General features: G+C 52.7%; 1 protein-coding gene and 1 long non-coding RNA gene across 2 annotated transcripts; one reads left to right on the forward strand and one right to left on the reverse strand.

The window, feature by feature from the left end:
- Positions 1-2,543: 2,543 nt before the first annotated feature.
- On the forward strand, positions 2,544-22,263 carry LOC133340333 (E3 ubiquitin-protein ligase znrf2-like). The gene is made up of 4 exons (XM_061548476.1): positions 2,544-3,327; positions 15,986-16,081; positions 19,639-19,744; positions 21,422-22,263. The coding sequence occupies exons 1-4, from the start codon at positions 2,700-2,702 to the stop codon at positions 21,477-21,479; spliced, it is 888 nt and encodes a 295-aa protein (XP_061404460.1). The 5' UTR covers positions 2,544-2,699; the 3' UTR covers positions 21,480-22,263.
- LOC133340332 (uncharacterized) lies at positions 7,881-9,402 on the reverse strand. Its single transcript, XR_009754887.1, has 3 exons — positions 9,218-9,402; positions 8,341-8,631; positions 7,881-7,944 (listed from the first exon to the last, which is right to left on the reverse strand). It is a non-coding gene; the product is annotated as an uncharacterized LOC133340332 (long non-coding RNA).
- Positions 22,264-22,287: the final 24 nt, after the last annotated feature.

The following is a 22,287-nucleotide window of genomic DNA, read 5'->3' on the forward strand; positions in this document are numbered from 1 at the left end:
CATCCCACTGGGATTTTTTCACACAGCGTTGGCGTACAGTGCTTTTTCTGCAATATTTTGCTGTCTTTTTTTGGATTTTCTGTTTGCACATAGTCACGTTAAGATGTTTCTTGCACCCGAATCAAGAGCCGAATGGCTCACAGGGCTATACCAAATTAATGAAACTGAATTTGCCCGTGACATGGAGCATCGGCTGATGTGTTTAGTTGTCCTCCGGCACCTCCACCTAGCACGGTTGGCTACACACGGCACGTGCAATGGAGAACACTGGATCGGTTTGACATTGCAGTGCCTCGGCTGCGGAGTGATGTGCTTGCCAGGTGCACAATTTAAATAACGCGATGCACGTCATAACCAAAACACTGAAATCGACACCCGTGTTGGCCTCGCCTGCCCTGGCTTCCAGTTTCACATGTAGCATACAGTTTGAAATCATATTAACATACAGAGCAGCGAACCATCTTGCCCCAGCCGACATCAATGACATACTGCAACCATATTTCCCCACAAGGTCCCTCAGATGCGGGGATGCAGATCTTCTCTGCATTCTCAGGTCGATACTTCGGTCTAAGGGTGACCGAGATGTTTCCCGTGTAGCTCCCAGACTATGGAACGCTCTTGCACGAGATACCAGGATCTCTGAGTCTGTGGACATTAAAACAAGTGTCTTAAAAGCTATGTATACGCTTCCGCTTATTAAACTTTTAGTTCGTTTGTAAATTGTTTTTTAAATGTATTTATAATTATTGTGTATGCTGATTGTCTGCTGCTGCTGCTGCTGTGTCCTGTACATCGCTTTGAGATATTTGATGATAATTGCTACATAAACGGATTATTATTACCATTCCCTGGCGAACAATCTGACACCAAATATCCGCATGAGACTGCAGACTGCAAGGGGGTCAACACGTTTTCTTGTCAACGACAGCCACCTACCCATCATCAACCACAATCTCAAACAATGCTCCTGTCTGCCAACTTAAATCTCGAACCGTCCCTTCTGGAATCGCGCTGCTTATCGCCATCCTAGAATCTCACAGGTTGCGGAAGAACGCTGCTGGAGAACAGAGTGGAACAACGCGAACGTACAGAATAAACACCTCATTCGAGACCCCCAAAAATCGCACCATCTGGCTTTGTCATTACTCTTTTGAAGGCACTGGTGATGGAACCATCGACCGTGCCAAGAACATGTACAGACTGATGCACACATGAATTTGAAATTATAGAAAAGCCACAGTAGTGCGACTGAAAGAACTACATAATTTTTTTTATTTCAACAGATAAGTCCCACTGAGCTATATAGCTCTTAAAAAAAAACGACTTGGCCACAAATGAATGCTCAACGAAGTGGATTATCACGTGGAAATATACATAGCAGCCAACTGCTCTAAACGCATGTTTATAAAGCCACGCGACCACGGTGTGAGAGAAATGCAAACTCCAAATATACAGCAGGCCTCAGGGTGGGAATCGAGCCCACGACCTCCTGTGTACCAGGCGAGGTAGTTAACATCTCGCCACCGTGGCGTCCATCTCGCCACCGACTGTGGCCAGGCAATCCCAACTATGGACCATAATAGTAAACCACAGTGAGTGCGCGCTCCTTCAACATAGGAGGAGGAACAACAAGACTACAAGGGAGTCAGACATCACATCATTAAATGGCTTGGGCCAGGAATTGTGCGGTGAGAAATCGGCTAATGCGGGACAGGTTGAAAAGGTCGTCAGATGGAGGCGCAGACGTGGCAAAGACGAGCACACGCGGTGTGGTTTGAGCGGTGGGGACTCGGGGTGGGGGGGGGGGTCCCTCCTTGGTCGAGTGCGCCGACATTGGAGTTCGACGTGCGGCTGGACAGCTCCCCGGCTCGGCTCGGCGTGCTTCCGTCCCGGGATGTTCACCACCCGTGGCAGCAGCAGTAGGAGCAGAAGCTCCCGCTCAGAATCTGAATCTTTATTGAGAGTTGGAGGAGAAGGAATCCGATGAGCTACGAAGCTCATTGATTTCGACAGATGTCCACTAGGGGCAACGGGTAACAAACAGCAAGTTAGAACAACAGACGATACAAACAACCGATTGCAGTGCAAAGTGTTAGGAAAGACAAGCACGCCACTATAAACACAGTTATACAAAAAAAATCAAGTATATAAGTACCACGCTCGCCTCTGCAGCAGAAGCCCCCCCCCCCCCCCTCCCGGCACACCACATCACGGATAGCCAGCCAGCGAGCGAGCGCATCACGCCCGGCACGCCGCAGTGACGACCCGCACCGAGCACCCCCCCACCCCCGGCACACCACATCACGAGCAGCCAGCGAACGAACGAGCGCATCACGCCCGACGCGCCGCAGTGACGACCCCCCACCCACCCCCCTCCTCGTGACCGCGCGGGGAGTTTCCCCGCACTCAGCGCCCCGCTCAGCACCACCGCCAGTGACGTCACTGAAGCACCGTCCCTATTTGTGCGGCGCGGAGACGCGGCGCGCCCGGCACTCCCGGGGCCGCGGCTCGCCTCCCTCCCCTCCCTCCCTCCGTCCCCCTCCTCCTCCTCCCGTGTGTCTTCTGCGAGCTGCGTGCGGAAGAGCGGGCCGGGGCCGGAACGTCGCCCCTGCGCTCCGAGGTTGATGGCTGCGGGCGCGTCGATGACTCGAGCGCGGTGATGGGACGTCCCGTCGGCCACGCCGCTCGCTGTCCGCGGCATGGGGCTGAAGCCGAGCTCTGACGGGCGAGCCCGGACCGCCTCGGGGCCAGGGATTGCGGGGGTCTCGGGCCACCAGCCCCATCCTCTCCATCACCCCCACCAGCCACACCAACACCACCACCAGCCGCATCATCATCACCATCACCACCACCATCAGCAGCAGCTGCAGCCGCCGCCGCCACCGCCGCCGGCACCACCGCACGCGGGGCTGGCGCTGGGGCGAGCCGTGCTGGGGCCGCACAGCCCGGGGCTAGCGCGCAGCCAGGGACCCGGGCAGCAGCAGCTGCTCCTGCACGCGTCGGCGAGGACTCGATCCGGCGGCACGGGCAGCGCTCCCGACGTCAGGCGCAACGCGTCCATCCCCATCCCCGGGCGGACGGCGTCGTTGGCAGCAAGCGGCGGTGCCAACGGGCGGCAGGGAGCCGGAGCGAGCCCCGGGGCCCACGGGCATGGGAACGCGCATGGACACGGGGACACGGGAGCGTCGGGGTCCGCGCAGCACGAAGACGCGGGGGGGTCTGGGCGTGCGGGACGGCGCGCGGGGAGCCGCGGGTCGGCGAGGAGGGACGAGGGCGCCTCGCTCTCTCGCTCGCTGCCCTTGCACCTCAGCCCCAGGATATTCGGTGGTAAGAGCGCTCGCTGCGGCTGCTGCTGCTGCTGCTGGTGAAGGTGGTGCTGGTGGTAATAATTCTGATGGTGTCGATGATGCCATCACACATCTACGCGGAGTCAATGAGGACATGCGTTGCGTCACTCGCAGACAGACCTCCCCTGGCTGCACACAGTTGTGCCTTGCCCGTAACACCGTATGCTGCGTTCGTTCATTCATTCATTCACTCACGTACGCATTAGTTGTACGCGTTAATGCATTCCTTCACTCGCCATCACTGTCCATTAGTGTAGTCGTTCATATGTATATCAGTTGTTTTTGTTAAATGTATTCATCAACCGTTCAGTCATGAATGCCTCGAGTCGTTCATTCGTTTAGTCGTCTCTACATCCACCGACTCACCCGTTACGTCTCAGGGTGTTCGTGAATGGGGTCGCTTCGTCTGCTCGGCCTGACCTTGATCACGCGAACACGGCCGTGATGCGAACACGGCCGAGGCAATCGCCCTGCACTATTCAGGATGTGCGGTCCGTGCGTGCGGTGGCGGTGATGGCGATGGTGGTCATGATGCTGATGATGATGGTGGTGATGGTGATGGCCCGAATTGTTTGCACACTCCACCGGATTCTGGCCTAAAATATCAAATTATTGATGAGCAAACAAGCCGCGAGTGTAACCATGTTTACATGAGTGGGCGTGGGGGGGGAGACGAAACAGTTAATATTCTTAGGTTTTTTCGGTAAAGTCACGTAGGTAAATTAAAATTAATAAAAGTAAAATAAAATAAAGTCACAAACCGTACCTCTCCATAACAAAGGCTCAGCCTTTTGTTATGCAGTCTATTCTTAAGCCTCACCTTACCATATTAATAAAAAGTGTGCCGTACTTGGTCCTTCCCCTCTTCAACCATTATATATACGGAGTGGTAGCTCTTGTAATCTCTCATTTACTTGATACAGCTGTCGTGGCTGTGACGGTTCCACCTGAAGACGGAAGCTTGTGTTGCCTCCGAAACGTCGTGATTTTTATTTTATTTTACTTTTATTAATTTAAATTTTTTACCTACGTGACTTTACCGAAAAAACCCAAGAATATGAATCCTTGCAGTCACGAAAGCTTCAAATCTAGAAACAGTTAATGTTAAACAAACTTTAAACAAATCCTAACATGAATAGGCAGACGATTAGCCTCCTTCACGCGTCTGTCCCTTCACATACAACGTGCACAATGTTTTGTTTCGCAAAACCCATCAGCGACACGGCCTTTCGGGGAATAAACCTTCCGGCAGCCCCGCCTGGCTGCCAGAGGGGGTTACGGCAGCTCTGCCCTGCCGATGAGCAAGAGGACGGGCGAACCTTCTCAGCGGTGTCCTCGGCCGTAATGTCGCTGCGTTTATTCACGACGCGTGGCCCGCGGTCAGCCGCCCATCCGACACTCTGATCGCAGCATGAGCGCGAGGCAGCGTCGTCTGTTCCGACTCGATCGGGGCCGGCTGATGCACCAGGGCTCTCTGCTGGCGCAAAGGCTCCGGACATGTGAACAGTCGTGGAACACGGCAGGCGCGCCGCGCACACGTTTGCGGGCTTACTGGACGAGAACGAGCTCTGTTCGCGTGCGAAACGCCACGCTGGAGCTTTAGAAGCGAGCGGACGTGCTTGAGATCATCACCGCGTCGATGTGCGCGTCCGTGCGTGCGTGCGACCAAGATGTGTGGACATCTGTCGAGGCCATGCGGCTACACCTCGTTTAAGTGCCGCACTGGGTGTGAGCGGTTTTATTGGTCGGGACGGATACGTTGCAGGCGGATATGCGACGTTGTTTCTGTATCGACCAACTCGCAGTTGGCTGTGTTCAGAGCTCGCAATCGCTGTGGTTAGAGCTCACAATCGAAACATATAAAGGGGCCAGGTCTGGGGGTGGACTTCGTCTTTCGTGCGTCTGGCGCGGTGGTGGATGGTGGGTGGGGTGGTCAATAAATCAGGTACCATGTTGTGGCAATTTGACAACGGTGGCGATGCTGTGTGGTCAGACTGAGATCCACGTCGACGCGGATCTCCCCAGCACTGCGCACTGTTAATCGTGGCCTGCTCTCCCCCGCCACATCCCCGTTGAGCGAGTCGCACCTGGGAGTTGAGAGTAAAAATACCGCCGCGCGCTGGAGAGAGAGAGAGAGATGGCGAGAGCCACGCGTCCGCTCCCATGTGGTGCAACAGGTCGCTCATCGCCAGGGCCTCCATCATTATCATAATTATCCATAATAGAGGTTTTTTCGGTTAGATCGCATAACACCCCCTCCCATTTCCCCCCAAAAAAACCGTCTATTATGGATATTGGTCGCGAAATCCTAATTGTTAAATGATCATCATTATTGTAATTAACTTATTTACATTATCTAGAAATGCGACACGGAGCCGTCTGGCTTTTTTCAGTAGGGTTGGGTTTTTTTATTATGAAGGAAATGTTCAGCTCTTTTAATGATCAGTGTGTATTATACCAGTGGAGGAGAATAGCGGAGCTGTCCGCGACATGGGGTTTTGCGCGAGGGGGCAACACTCAATCCCCGTACAAATGGATATTATTACTCCTGGCTTTCAAGTACAATTTACTAAACTAGAATTTCGATGGCCCAGCTCCTCCGGAGGGCTTCCACGGCGCTTGGCGCCTCCCCCGTCGCCCCCACTGATGTCCTCTTCTCCCCCGCCCCCACCCCCCATGTGTGCAGATACTACTGACTCTATGGTATGTCGGGTGTGTAGGCATATATGCCTACCAAATAAAAAAAAATTTGAGCGGGAGCGAGGTGAAACATTTTGGGGGGGGGGTACATTTTTGGAAACCTGTTGGATCAACTTTTTACCCCCACATCTGGGGGGGGGGGGGTGGGGGGAGGGCGATAGGGTTCCACTTTCTATAACTTTTTTATTCAGGCCTTCTGAAAGGCTATTATAATTTAGTTGACGGATAAACGGACAAACGGAACGCCGGGGTTTTATAACAGAAGTGCGGTCTCACCCTGGAAGGGGGTGCTTTCACACCGGATCACTCGAGGCACATTTGTCGCGGGTCCCTATAAAGCATCACGTGCTTAACGTTTAAGGGCCATAAATGTTAATTTCGCGTTCCGTAAGAGGAGTTCGAAATTCTATTCCCGCGCAGCAACACGTTCAGGAGCTAAATGGCAATGTCGAGGTCTGCTGGCCACGAGGAGAGGGCTTCGGGAGAGAGTTCTTGTGTTTTTAAATCCTTTATATTAAGTTCACTTGCTTGCGCGCTTACGACCGTGCAAATCTTTCGGTCGTGTTTTAACCCACTTCCCGTGATCCAATCGAGCTGACATTTTGCACACAGACTCGTTGTGCGTGACAATTTATTTTCGTGAAAAAAAAATTCCAAAATTTTGCACTTTTTAGGATTTTTTTTAAATATTTCATTTCAAATACCAATGTGATAAAAATGAAACTCTTACTCAAGAAAAACAGAAATGAATAATAAAATAAAACCGATGCCACGCATATAAAGGATTTATAGTGAAAAACTTTGTTTTTACGGGTTACATTTTGTTGTTGTCCCTCTTTTGTTAAAGGAGCGTAGACTACAGAGGTTCACTCCACGGCCCATAGTTTGTGTTGCATGGCCACAATCCCACGACTGTGGCTTGTCTTTAATGCATCTCTTTATATATATCTCCCATGGGTCTCTGTGTATCTCGATGGGTCTCTGTGTATCTCTATGGGTCTCTGTGTATCATCACGAGTATCTCCATGTGCCTCTATCTGTTCACTCTTGTGGCCCATAGTTTGGGTTGCATTACCAAATTGCACGACTGTGGCTTGTCTTTAATGCATCTCTTTATATGTATATCTCCCATGGGTCTCTGTGTATCTCGATGGGTTTCTGTGTATCTCTATGGGTATTTGTGTATCTCCACGAGTATCTCCATGTGCCTTTATCGGTTCACTCTTGTGGCCCATAGTTTGGGTTGCATTACCAAATTGCACGACTGTGGCTTGTCTTTAATGCATCTCTATATGTATCTCCCATGGGTCTCTGTGTATCTCTATGGGTCTCTGTGTATCTCCACGAGTATCCCTGTGTGCCTCTATCGGTTCACTCTTGTGGCCCATAGTTTGTGTTGCATGACCACATTCGCACGACTGCGACCCGTGCCTTTCATTTCCCGTGAAGGAGATGTCACACGTCGGCCTGGTGATGCTCTGACGCGGTCAATGATTTCCACCGGTGACGTCAAGGAAGAACGTCTGAGAAGTTCAGTGTAGGCCTTAGAGGTTGAACTTTCGGACCTTAAGCGAACACGAAGTCAACTGGCAGCCAAAGCCGTGCAGTGGGCAGACGCAGGGCCTGGAGAGCGATCTTCACTCACCCCATGGCTCCCAACGTCAAGTCCCATCGTGGCAGAGGTTGGAGTGCCTCACTCAACACAACGTGTCAGTAACACCGTGGCCTTAAGAGGTGACGGTGTTATAAAAAGTGGCATTGCGGGAAACGGTCTCTTATTCACAAAGACCTCGAAACAAAAGATGAATGCTGCATGCAGTGGAGTGGAGTGAGGGGGGTGTGTGTCGAGGCAGAGCTCGGCGCGCCGTGCAGTCGCACCATCATCTGGACGCGCCATCTGGAATAGAGCAGCGCAGAGTGAGTGAACGAGTGCTGCTAGATGCCTCTGGTGGGCATGGTGGTGGTGGTGATGGAGGGGGTCGGTCACGTGATGCGCATGAGCTCATCGCGCGTGTATATTTAGCCGGACAGGCTGCTGGAATCTCCCGTGGCGTCAACGTGGAGGCCGTGGGTCGGATTGGAGTCTCGGCGTGCGCACGGCAAGCGATTCCATCACACGTTTCGTCTCGTTGGCACGCTTATGGCTCACCGATTGAGTGACTCGTTGCACGAGACGGTAATATGGCCGGATTGGCAAAACGTTGCATCCAAAGATGTTCGATGGATTACTCCTCGTTCAATTCCACGCCGATGAGATGTTATGTGTGTGTGTGTTTAACAAACAAAAAATCACCAATCATCGCACGCGTGGCGTCGTCCATCGGGACAATTTGCGCGTGTCCCGCAAGTGGCGAAGGTGGCGAAGGTGGCAACGGTCGAAGCGCCTGGTGCAACCCGCCCCACTTATTGACGAGCGCGCGTGGATGATGTAGGACGGCGAGCTGACAGCTGCAAGTGTCGTGTCCCGGAGACGAGCGCTGATTGACTGCGGTGTCGGCTCAGCGTTGTTGATTAAATTCCACATCGCGCGCTTCTCGTGGGGCGCTTACGGGTGCTGAAGGTCAACTTAAAGCAAGAGGAGAAGCTTTGTCGAGGTGGGGGGGGGGACAAGACAAGGGGGGGGGGGGGGGAGACGCATTACACTCTTTTTGCACGGTGCAAAAAAATTAATGACGTTTAACCTGCCGCGTGCTTTTCTGTTCGGACAAACAATAGAATAAAGCCACGCACCCCTACGGTGGCAACGCCGTTGCAATGGACTGCACTGCAAGCGATATCACGCGGTGGCAGGGTGCGGATCTGCCGTTCCATATTCTCTGACTGCCCAGTGACTCTGTGTGCTGCGGGGGAGGGAGGGAGTGGTGGGGAGAGTCGTCCGTCCTGCCGTTGAACGATGCGCGTCCCGCGTAATGATGTCTGATGACTGGAGAGTTTAGTGTTTCCCTCGCAAGCATCATTTCTGGCCTCGATGAGCGAGACGCGTGTCTAGACGCGTGTCTAGGAGTGGAGGGAGGGTGTGGGTGGCTTTAACCCTCGTGGCGTTGCCTTGGCACCGGCGAGGAGTGGATTGTGGGCTCCGTGCCGCTGCCCCGCAGGGCTCGCCGGCATATGCGCCCTCTTTTTGCCCGTTGGAAGAAAATCGTCAAAAGGCACCGCGGGGTTAATCGCACCTCGCGTTTACACTTTCCGTCGAGTGTCGAAAGCGTTGACCGCACGAGCTCCGTCGTTTGTCTGTCGGCAATTGCAGTAGAGAGTGTTCGGACGTCACTCTCGGAGGGATGATCCGGCGTGAACGAAACTCAACCGCGTGGAGTTGCGTTGCCGTCAGGGACTGGCAGTGCCAGATTAAGCGAGTTGCGGGGCCTGTGGCATATGTTATGAAGGGGCCTTGAATAAAAAAAAACACGTAAATATTAAAACACGCATTTTTTACTTGCACAGTAAAGTAATTATATGTTTTCATTTGCTATACAGTCAGATAATACGACAAAATTCTAACCTTAAACACCCATTCGTTCATAAAAGTTGAAGGCGGTATCTAATTATAATAGCCCAGGTCTGTCCTTCTGTCATTCTGTGACTGTGATTAACGCCCCCTGAATGATTGAAGTGCGTCGCGTGACCGCGCCCCCCCCCCCCCCCCGCGGATTGGTTAAAGTTCGTCACGTGACCGCGAGCTGCCCACTTCGTGTTGTGGTGCCCCCCGCACCTCGGAGGCACGAGAAGCAGCAACATGACGTCCACAGCGTCGGAGACGCAGCCACGGAGAGCTGACGGTCGATCCACTCACACACAGCTCACTCATACACACAGCTCACTCACACTCACTCACACTCACTCACACAGCTCACTCACTCACACAGTTCACTCACACACAGCCCACTCACACAGCTCACTCACACAGCTCACTCACTCATACTCATACACATGTAATAATCCTTTTGAGACGGCTTCGGAATCGGTCCTTTTTATTTCCACTTCCACAATACACTTTACTCACACACTCTCCGTTGCTGGCAGACAACAGAGAGCGGGCAGACTTCACACCAAGTTCCCACCGCGCACGTGGCACCCAGAGCCCCCGTACGCGCGTGGCTCTTGCTCTGCTCGTTCCCCAGTTTGCTCTCGATCGTTATCTCTCTCTCTCTCTTAATCCCTTCGTCACGTGGTACCCCCCAGCCAATCCTCCGTAGACAGCATTGACCGTTCTCGATGGTTCCCTGTCAATCCCGGGACCACGCCTCTGATCCGGCTCCCCATTAGCTGGGGCCCCGAATGGCCAGGCCACTCCCCCCCTGCTAACACGCCGCGATCACGCAGAGGCCATGTTCCCTGTCTCAACCCTTATTGGCTGCAAAGCAGGACCGGCAAGCAAATCCCCACGTGAACCCTCTATGGCTGTTATTACACACACACAGCCCACTCACTCACTCACACTCACTCACTCATACACACTCACACTCACTCACTCATACACACTCACTCACACTCAACAACAACAACCGCCATTCGCCACTAAGTGGCGGTGACGTCACCACGACGCTTGTGCCAGGCCATGTTACAACTTGAGGCCACGTGAAGTGTCGAACGCCCGCTGGCAGGAGGTCACGGGGCAGACCCAGGTGCCACGGGTCAACTGACCGAGATGACTGAGAGGACTGGCTGATGCACCAGCTGTGCCTCCTACTGTACCAACTTGCTGTGCTTTAGCCACCCGGCGCTCCGCTCGTTGTTGTGAGCGTCGCTCCTCCGCCCTCCGTTGTTGTTGGAGGGCGACTGCCTCCAACTGCCCAGTAGCGTCCTTCACGAGCCTCCTCCACAGAGGCCGATCTTGACATCGCTGGTACCAGTCATCGGCAAGTCCACTCAGCTCCACGTCCTGTACCACATCACTCCATCTCTTCTCTAGCCTGTGCCGCGCCCGTTTAGCCCCCTCGATCCGGCCGAACAAAAGCTGTTTAGGCATGTGGTGGCTGGGCATGCGGGCTACATGACCCAGCCAACGCAGCCTTGCCTGCCGGAGGAGCTCACCGATGGGACTTTGCCCAGATCTTTCAAGGATTTGTGAGCTCCTCACACAATCCAGCCTGGTTAAACCCAGGATGGATCGTAGGCAGGCCAGCCTAAATGTTTCCAACCGGCGAAGATGCTCCATTAGGGAGGTCCACGTTTCGCAAGCGTAGAGAAGGGAGGGAATGACTGGCCGAGAAGACCTGAAGCTTCGTGTGGAGCGACAGACCAGGTAGCTTCCACACAGCGTTACGCAACCAATGAAAATATATTGCCGCTCGACTGATTCGGAGTGAGACCTCTGCTGTTAAACTGGAGCCGGTCATAAGCACACTGCCCAGGTATGGGAAACTCTCCAATCTCTCCACTACTGCCCCATCACCGATTGGGAGTTGTGGGGGTGGAGTGTCCGATGGTACAAAATACCCAAGCAGGTGCTTAGTTTTGGTGGGGCTGATGGTAAGGCCCCATCTCTTATTGGCACGCTCCAGTCTCAGCAGCAGCGTCTCCAACTCCTCTTCTGAATGAGCAGCTATTACCAAATCATCGGCATACATAACTTGGTTGGCCAATAGGGAGCCATCCCTTGATCGCAGACGGCTCTCCCAACAAGCTCTGCGGTCCTCGACATATTAAGATGTTTTCAGCCAACGAACGAGTGCTTATTATGGATTGTTAAACACTTCCTGAGGACAAACTCATGCCGTTGAACAGAATGACAGAATCCATGCATATCCCCGCTTGGTCTTCCTCGTGTCATGTAGCACTTGCAGGAGTGAGTGCTTTGACAACAGCTCTTGTGTTGCCGTGCTCACAGTGGCTTCACTGCACTATTCCGCCTTCTGCAAACATCCATGCATATCCCTGCAATCCCTGTATCTGTGCATCCCTGTACATCTCTCCACATCCCTGTCCATCCCTGTATATGTCACTGCATTGATTGCAGCAGGTGAAAGGAGGGAGCTGTGGAATATTTATGTTTTTTTAGTTACCTTTACAAATAAGATGGAAATTATTGGATATTGTCTTAGAATACATTACTTGAAACTGACATTGTATTTACATTAGTTTACTAAGATGAAGAGGTAAAATATGCATTTTACCAAAAGACAGACTGTACTGCAGTTTTAGTCCACGTCCTTAATTATAATTGAGTCGTCGTCATACTAATTATATCATCATAGGAAGAACCAATAAATTATAATATTATAGGTTGCTACTTTACACCATGTAACACTTGAACGCACACAAGGGAGGCAATTGATACTTCATACGATGATGCAGCTGCACTCCGTCGTATAACGCTACCTTGTTATAGTGCCACAACTACATACACCCAGCCTACTCACTCCGTGCAAGGCACCAACACCTCGTGTGGCCACTGCCACCGAGGGGCCTGGTGACCAGCACTGGGCCCTCACCGCTCGCCAGGGCCTGTCCACCACGCGGGCACGCTTCGTGACCACCACCTCATCGCGACGCTCGGCCAATACACTCACCTGGCACCCTCACCAGACACTCACCACTCACTTTACACCACTCACCTGGGAAACAATCACTCACCAGACACTCAGCACTCACTTTACAACACCAACCTCACACTCACCACTCACTTTATAACACCCACCTCACATTCAGGACTCACTTTACACCACTCACCTGGTGACACTCAACACTCACTTTACACCACTCACTTTACACCCCTCACCTGATAACAATCACTTCCCAGACACTCACCACTCACTTTACAACACTCACCAGACACTCACTTTACACTACTCACCTCACACTCACCACTCACTTCACAACCCCTCACACTCACCACTCACTTTACACCACTCACCAGACACTCACCACTCACTTCACAACCCCTCACACTCACCACTCACTTCACAACCCCTCACACTCACCAGTCACTTTACACCACTCGCCTGATCTCACTCGCAACTCACCAGACGCTCACCCTCACCAGACACTCGCCACGCATCACACTCCCAGCGAGGAATGACCCGACACTGGGGGGCAGTCGACTCTACCTGTGCCGAGCTGCTCGACTTGGCCGGAGCGCACAGAGGTCGATGCTGCAGACGAAGAGGCCCGTCCATCTCCCGTGTTCACCTCGCATGGCCGCAGCTGGACTCGACGATTACCGAATCGTGTTGGAGGTCGGGGTCATTCCGAAAAAAACACGGGTTGTTGTTAAATGGGTTGTTGGTAAATGGATTGTTGTAATAGGTTTTTACCCTTTCAACTGGTACAAAAACTGACACCTTTATACAAGGCATCATGTTTGCAATAAGGCCTTTTGGCGTCATCTGGTCCAACCCATGTGAGACTAGGCTCTAAGGAAAGCTGTCTCGGGTGTGGACCAATCAACTTCAAGGACAGTGCACATTATCAGAGTTATGTTTTTTATTTGCATTATGACTGCAGGTATTGTGGTCTATGCAAACATGACTCCTTGTAAAATGAGGTGTCAGTTTTGTTGCCAGATAGAAGGGTAAAAAATCAATTATCGAATCGTGTTGGGTCATTCGGAAGCCTCGTGGCGCCGTTTCGTTGGCGCGATTTGGCCGGCCGGGGTGGACGGGGTTGGGAGGGGGGTAGGGACATCCTCGCCGTCTTCTTGGTTCTTTCGGTAAAGTCACGTAGAAGGGAAATAATAAAATAACAAAAAGAAAACATAATAAAATACAATTCTCACGACGTTTCGGCCACAACGCAAGCAGCCGTCCTGCGTTGTGACCGAAACGTCGTGAGAATTGTATTTTATTATGTTTTCTTTTGTTATTTTATTATTTCCCTTCTACGTAACCTTACCGAAAGAACCAAAAAAGATGAATCCCTGCAGTCACGAAAGCTTTAAATCAAATTTTAAAACACCGTCGCCGCTTCGTGTTCCTGCTACGGCGTGCGCAGGCACCCAGCGTACTTTCCCACGGCACCACTGTGCGCTGCCTGACTTGTACAAAGATGCCTTTCTGGATCTGGAAAAATAATCAGAAGTGGGCTCCACATTCCTGGTGGAGCAACTCCAAGCGCTTTCCACGACGCTGGTGACCTCTCCCATGCAACCACGCGACCTCCACGGGGTTCCCGAAATCAAGCGAGCGAATTCACGTGATGAGCCTCTTCAGTGCACAATCGGACGGTATTATATATATATAAGTCTTGCTGGCCGGATGCCTGACATTGAGCCGGGGTGAGGCGCACTGACGTTATACGCTGTCACGCTGCCATATCATCATCCTCATACTATCATCAGCGGTTAGCGCGCTGCACGACGAGCCTGAAGATCCGCGTTTGATTTCCGGCCATAGGCAAACTTCGGTAGTGAATAATATTCTGAACACCCTCTTCATTGATCCACGTTGACCAGCGTGGTGAAGTATGGTCATATAACCCCCCCCCCCCCCCAAATGACCTGCGCGTCTTGCAGGGGTGGTGCTCATCCAGCTGTGCATTGACAAAAGGGCTGCACGGCGTGGTGATCACCGCTGCTCAATTGGAGCGGGAGCACAAGTCAATGCTTGGTTGAGGTGCCAGAGCTTGGACAAAGTCGTCACCCGCGTCCGCGTGCGTTCACGTCCATGCCTCCGCGTGGCTTTCACGTGAAAAAATTCACCCCGGGCGTGTGCTGGGCCCTCCCGCGCGCTGGTAGACGTTGGCTTGAATAACGGGAGGCACTTGCCAACCATTAATGCGATAATTTCTCTTTCAGCCTCGGCTCGTGATCGATGTTGTGCCCCCCCCGCCCCCCCCCGCGCCGTCCCGTGGGTGATTCACGGCGCGTCGATGTGGAGCGATCCCCGGCGCCCCGGGCCTCATTGCTTCGTTATGCGCGACGCCTGCCCGCATTTATTTTCTCATCGTGGATATTGAGGAGAGTCCACGCTTCGGATACGTCACGCCCCGGAGTCCAGAACGTTGATTAAAAAATAAGAGTTCAGGGACACTGCAACTGCGCGACACATTCGGGTCTTCGCGCTCGCGTTTCCAATCCCATCAGCGGCAAACGTTATCCGCGAATTCCTTGACGTTGCACAAATCCCATGAAAAACCCGTGGCATTTTTCGGCACCGCGTGATGACAACTCACGGATTTTATTTCAGGCCACAGCGAAACCAGGGCCAGGGAGGATCGCGTGTCGTCATGGCAGCGGTTTGGTAAATTTCGTGGCCGGCATCCCCAGGGCCCCGTCTCTCACCGCCAGCTGTCGTCGTCTGGACGACTTCACGCGCCGTGCAGCAGCTGACAGTCGTCGCGCATCGATCTGGAAGATTCACTTCACGTGCGGTGGACAGTGTGACACTCTAGTGTGACGCATCCTACTCGTGTGTGACACTCGGATGTGCTAAGCATATTTAGGAAATGTTCGCAAGCAACAGCGCAACCTAGGCTGGGTTCCAGCGAGCCGCGGCCACGACAGCGACCGCAGCAGCAACCGCTCGCCATGAATTGGCTGGAGAAAAAAAACATCTTAAAATAAAAACCCAATGCAGGATCTTCGTGAAAAAGAGTCACATGATTCAGGGTGGCTTTCCTGGATAAATAGCTACACTATTGTTCAAGGGCGTGCGGCGTGTATGCGGTATGGTCGAAGCCGGACGGTCCATCCGTGTTCTGGTTTCAGGAATTGATTCGTCGCGAGCTCTGATAGTGCTATCGCTGCGATGAATTTTAATCAAATCGGGACGGTCCAGGGATCGTCATCCGTGATCTGGTGGCAGGAATTTATTCGTAGCGAGCTCTGGTACTGGCAATGCTGCGGGAACTTCATCGCAGCACCGCTGCACTCTGGCGACAACAGCACCGAGTGCCGAGCGACAAATACATCGGGGGAGTTTCTTTTTGTTGTTTCTTTTGTTCTCTCTCTACGGAAAAGGTGGCGACCCTGGGCTCGTGCTTGCGCGTGTTCACCCTCGCAGGGTTCAAGTGCCCCTTGTGCTCCAAGTCGTTCATCGCCGACGAGATGGAAGCGCACATCTCCCTGTGCCTGGCCAAGCCCCGCATCACCTACAACGGTGAGACGCGTCGCACCGAATGCGGTCCAGGCCACCCCCGGCACACCCAACCACGGGGGAACCGATGCACGCCAGGATTCCATGGCGATCATCGGTTCACGCAGAAGAACAATTCCCCAGCAGCGCGTGTCTCAACTGGTTCCAGCCCCCCCCCCCCCCCCCCCGTCTTCTCATTCCAGATGAAAACAACAACGAGTGAGTTGGGTTTTTACGGGCAACACAACCTGCACACGTAACGCGTGGACGCGCACGTGCGGATTGTGACGTGGTAATTGACGTATGCAAATACAGTGCGATGTACGGAGGCACAGGCTCGAGTTGGAGGCAACACGTTTATTTAACAGCTCCCCAACAGGGTAACTAACTCAACGTGCACTGGTTCTACTGCTAAGCGATAGCTACACAGTTAACTATGTGAGCAGCGGGTTAACTGCACGAACGTGCCAGTCAGTCGACACGCTGCTTGTCCCACAATGCCGAGCGAAGACCGAAGACGACGAGACGAAGCACCCTGGGTTGATTCCACAGACGAGCCCCGATCACTCCCGGGACTTCCTCTCGATCCCGTTCAGCTTGGACCCCCCCCGCCCTCGGCCCCGCCCCCTTCCTAGATCTTGCCAGAAGGCTCCCGGCTCGCATCACGTGCCCCTCGGGTCCCCTTGCTACCCCTTGCAGGTGACGTCCCCTTTCCGTATTCATTCTAGATTCGAAGCTTTCGTGACTGCAAGGATTCATATTCTTGGGTTTTTTTCGGTAAAGTCACACGGAGCAGCACGTTCGCACCTGCTCACCTCCAACCCTTCAGCAGAACCATCCCTCCCATGGTCCGCTTCCACGGCAAGCCATGTCTGCTGATAGAGAGCGACGTGTATCAAACCGTGGCAGCAGGTGGCGCCAACCACCATCGTGGTTCAACTCAGTCACCACACCAACAGCATCGTGACACCATGAACGTCACCGCACACGGGCGGCAAGCCACACGAGGGTTTGTATGGTTCTCTCTCTCTTTCTTCGTACGATCAGAGGAAACAAGAAGATGCTCGGTGTAGTCGGCACTTTGCTTCGTTTATCATTTCGTTTTTTTTGTTTGTTTTTTCCAATGCTTTGCTTTATGTGCCCCCCCCCCTTTTTAAATGAAAGATTTCACAAGATTTTCTCTCCCTCTCCTCCCTCTCTCTTTTCTCTCCCCTCCCTCTCCTCCCTCTCTCCTCCCTCTCTCTTCCCTCTCTCTTCCCTTTTCTCTCCCCTCCCTCTCCTCCCTCTCTCTTCCCCTCTCTCTTCCTTTTTTGTTCTCTCTCTCACGAGGCTCCTGCACTGGGTTTTGTATTTTAAGATGAATCTCATTAAAATGTATAAAGGGGGAGGAAATCGAAGCACCCTGGAGAAAGCCCACACATGCTCCAGGGGGCAACAGTCTACCCCCGTACAGATGGAAACAGATGGCGATTAAGTCCCACTTGCTATACCGCCTTCTCCAGGCGAGCACAGGGCATGGCCCCACCTCCATGTCCACGGGAAGGGAGGTTTCACAACAACATCTGTGCGGTGATCCACTAACACTTGCTGCTGCTGCTGCCCACACAATGTTGGATCACTACAGGCAGCAGTCACGTGCAGCGCAGCCACCACCACCGCATCGATTCAATCTCATCTAACGGCTGTACGAGTGTGGAACAGAATGCAGTTTTGCTGGCTGGCTGGCTGGACGTCATGTCCGGAGGGAGTGAGCAGTGCCGGATTAAGCTAGTGCGGGGCCTGTAGCATATGTTATAAAGGGGCCCTAAATTTTAAAATAAATTAAACACAAAAATGTGATTGTGTTTTTTCATTTGCTATACAGCCAGATAATACGACAAATCGCTAACCTTAAACACCCAGTCGTTCATAAAAGATGAAGGCGGTGTAGTACTATAGTAATAGAGCAAGTGCAGAATCGCTGAACCGGAATTGATAGCTTGAAAGCAAGGCCGTAATTATAATATCTATTGGGGGGGGACATCCCCCCCCTAATATACAAATATTCTCAAAATGTCCCCCCCCCCAATATATTGCTATAAAATAGATTTCTGTATATATGATTGTGGTTATGGTTGTACTTTATTAATGCCTAATCTCTGCCATTACATACAATGAAACAAGACAAGGTCAAAAATAAAAAAAACAGAGCAATGTAATACAATACACTATTAGACATTATTGTAAAAAAAGTCCATCCTATGTGTTAGTGAATTTTTTAAAATTTAGGCAGGAAATGGCAGGAAATTAGTTTTCAAATTTATATTTTTTTTTTTCTGGGGCGAGGGACCCCCAGACCCCTAGAAGATTTGGTCCCCCCCAATGTTGACTCCATGGCTACGGCCTTGCTTGAAAGCATTTAGCGCAGGGCCCTTGTAAGTACGGGGGCCCGTAGCTACTACATATGTAGTAGTAGCTACTACATATGTAGTAGCTACTACTACATGTGTAGCTACTACTACACGTGTAGCTACTACACGTGTAGTAGTAGCTACTACATGTGCAGCTGCTACACGTGTAGTAGTAGCTACTACACGTGTAGTAGTAGCTACTACACGTGTAGCTGCTACACGTGTAGCAGCTACACGTGTAGCTACTACATATGTAGCTACTTGTGCTGCTGGGATAATGCGGCACTGGGAGGGAGCGATGGACGATCCCGTTCAAAGGACGTACGTGCTTGCTAGTTATTAACATAAAATAAAATAATTAAGTGTTTTTTTCTTTCTCGAAAAAATCAACGAAATTCGTCGTCTGCAGTGTGATTGTCATGGTTGCTACGGCGCGTTGGCCGTGTACCTGGAAGAAGAGGCATTCCACACGCGCAGAGCATGCAGCTCCGCAACGAGCGGTCGGCGTGCAGTGAACCTGCACAGAGAGAGAAGACTCCTGCACAGAGTCGGGGCGAGCTTTGGCTTTCTTATTCTTAGCTTTTTTTCGGTAAAGTCACGTAGGTAAAAAAATTAATAAAAGTAAAATACAAAATAAAATAAAAATCACGACGTTTCGGAGGCAACACAAGCTTGTGTTGCCTCCGAAACGTCGTGATTTTAATTTAAAAACATTTTTACCTACGTGACTTTACCAAAAAAAACCTAAGAATATGAATACTTGCAGTCACGAAAGCTTCAAATCTAGAACTTTGGCTTTCTGGCCACTCTTGCAAACGACGTTCCGTGTTTGAACAAGTAACTGACATCTCGAGAGTTTGTGGGAGTGAGGAGCGGTGGTGTGACGGTTAGCGCGCTGCGCTACGAGCTTGACGACCCGAGTTCGATTTGCCGCTGACGGCCAACGCCAGTGACAATTATGTGAACTGGTCCTGGGCCTCCCCGAGGTGGACTCAGCCTCAAATGAGTGCCTGGTGCCGTGTGTATAAAACATCGCCACGAGGGAGACAAAGATCTGCTGGGCGTGGTACTGGCCACCCACCGCTTCGTGTGCCGTGCCGGCCTTCAAATGTGCTCGCTAACAGCAACTGGCCCCAATATTATGTGAAAGCGTAAAGGCTATAACGGGGATTTTTTTGTGTCTTTTTTAAGATGATGTGCTGAGTAAGCACAGCGGGGAGTGCGCCATCTGCCTGGAGGAGCTGGAACTGGGAGACACTATCGCCCGCCTGCCGTGCCTCTGCGTCTACCACAAAGGGTGATTCACACCCACACTCTCTCCCGTGACGTCCACTCTCTCCCGTGACATCCACCATCTCTCCCGTGACACTCACCTTCGCCCGTGACATCCACCATCTCTCCCGTGATATCCATATCTCCTGTGACATCCACCATCTCCCGTGACACGTGCCCTCACCAAATCACTCTTTTCGAATCACACAGCAACTATCGCCCCCTACTGCCACAATAATGCGCGTTTGCAGGACAGATGATGAGTCACCCTGTGCCGCACAGGGGCAGCTGACACTGGGGGTGCTCTTCAAATGTGTTGATGAGATGTGAGATGCCCCGGCGTGCAGGAGGTAGTCTCTGTGACACACTGGAGGTAGTCTATATGAAATACTGGAGGTAGGCTCCATCAAACACAGCTCAAGGTCATCACGGACACTGCCGAGCCGCGCTCACGCCCGTGCCTGGCACTCCTCACGTGGCAGGCGCCCTGCACAGACTCCACACGCTCGCTACTCTCCACTCCGAGCTCAATGTACAGCTCGTACTGTACATACATCTTCTCTATTGCCCCTCATCTTGCTCTTGCCACCCCTCGCCCCTCCACTCCTTGACATCCCTCCCTAATCCCCTTTATTCATCCCTAAGTGTCGCTCGTTCCTCAAGGCAGGTGCGCTCCTGCCATCTAAAATCAGTGTTCTATTCTGCCCCCATTGTGTCAGCTATGCCAAGCCTTGAGTGAAGGCGCTCCATTATGAATTAGATTATATTGTATTTATTATTGCTGCGCTTTGTCTACCCAGAAAAGCCTCACCGAGTCTCATTACTTCTTTTTTTCGCGAGGTTCCTGACAAGTTTTTCGCTGCTGTGTGCCATCCCAGTTGAGTCATTTGCAGGGACACTTTCAGCATCGTGCGTGTTTTATTAGCCGACCTTACCGGCAGCGTTCTAACCTTCACCGCAATAGCTCTTGTGTTAGTGTAATAACACGCTGGAGACGGCTTGTGGAATTGGTCCTTTTATTTCACTTCTTGCAGTTCACAAACACTCCCCGTTGCTGGCAGGCAACGGGAAGTGGGCAGACAGCTACCAGAGACCCACCGCCACGTGGCACCCGGAGCCCCACTCGCGCGTGGCCCCTCTCTCTCTTCGTTCCGTGTCTGACCACGTGTCTCTCCTCTCTCCTCTTATTTAATGCCTGGGTCACGTGGTACACTCCAGCCAATCCTCAATAGCCTGCGCCGAATGTTCCAGATTCCCCATCAACTCCCGGGACCACGCCCCCGACTTGTCTTCCCATTGGCTGAGGCCAAGACCAACGAAACCAATCACCTAGCTGACATCCCGTGATCACGCCGAGGCCATGCTCCCAGGCTCTCCCCCCATTGGCTGTAAAGCGGGACCGGCAAAGCCGATCACCCCGTGAATCCGACATAGGCTCTTATTACATTAGGTCCCCTGATCAGTTAAATAATACAAAAGTAACCACAGGGGGCTTCCATACTGCGCGGGTTTCGACGGTTGTGCATCGTCGTGCCGTTACTGCGTGTTCTTCGGCACGATGTCCGACGTTTCACCCCACGTGCTGGGAGCTACTTCAGGAAGAAGCTCGCGCGGTGCAACACGAATCACGCGCCTGAGAGTTGTGCTGCTGGCTTCGTTGCGTGGGTGACTCCATGCTGCCCTGTGCTGCTCTTCCTTGCAGCTGCATCGACTCCTGGTTTGAGATCAACCGCTCGTGCCCCGAGCACCCGGCCGACTGAACGACTCGCCCAGGACGTGCAGGGTGGAGGGTGGAGGGGAGGAGGAGATGGGGGTGTGGAGCTCAACTTCTCTCCTCGCCACCTGAACCCAAGCTGCAAACGACGAGAAATCCCTGCTGCCACCGTAACGGAACGATGGCGCGGGCTGCCGGGATGCCCATGGCTTTCGGGCGGCACCCCGTCGCTCGCAAAGCGCGCGCCGCCCTTTGTGCATTCAGCACAAACCACCAGCAGCTCCTGAAGAAGTGCACTGTGGTCCTCTCGGCTGAAGGCTGCCCCCCCCCCCCCCCCGCCTTAGCCGTAGCGACGTTGTCCAGGCAGTGCGGGCGTAGAGATTGCGCGGGCTGCATCACTCCGCGCCGTTCGCTGCCTCACGAGTTCCACAACTGTGGACGGCAGCGCTGGGTGTGCTCCCTGTGAAGAGAGGAGTCACGCGGACTTTCTTGCTTCCATGGCAGTCCCTGATAACGCAAGCCGGGTCCACCTCCACCACCAACAACAACAACAACAATTGAAGCGTATCCACCTTGAAATATTCAGAAACATTGCCCGTACATTCGTGATTTCCGATCGCCGACCCGTGTCAGCGAACTGGGTGAGCAGGCGGCAGTTCGGGTAGCGGAGCCGACGGCGACACCAGCGAAGGGGGCGGGGGGGGGGGGCACTCGGGAGCGATGAGGAGCGTCCGTGCTGAGCTTGCACGAGCGTTCGCTACACCGGTTGATGCTCTTAGCAGTCATAACCTGCCTGCCTGGCATATTACAAACCTCAACGCTGTCGTCAATAGCAACACCGTGGCCTTACAAAG

This window comes from Lethenteron reissneri, chromosome 9 (genome assembly GCF_015708825.2).
Source record: "Lethenteron reissneri isolate LAM-NWPU_2019-01 chromosome 9, ASM1570882v1, whole genome shotgun sequence".
In the NCBI taxonomy this organism is placed as follows: Eukaryota; Metazoa; Chordata; class Hyperoartia; order Petromyzontiformes; family Petromyzontidae; genus Lethenteron; species Lethenteron reissneri.

Coding starts and splice junctions, on each gene's coding strand:
- LOC133340333 (XM_061548476.1), top strand. CDS start 2,700: ATGGGGCTGAAGCCGAGCTCTGACGGGCGAGCCCGGACCGCCTCGGGG. Junction 16,082..19,638: donor GCCCCGCATCACCTACAACG/GTGAGACGCGTC, acceptor GTCTTTTTTAAG/ATGATGTGCTGAGTAAGCAC. Junction 19,745..21,421: donor CTCTGCGTCTACCACAAAGG/GTGATTCACACC, acceptor TCTTCCTTGCAG/CTGCATCGACTCCTGGTTTG.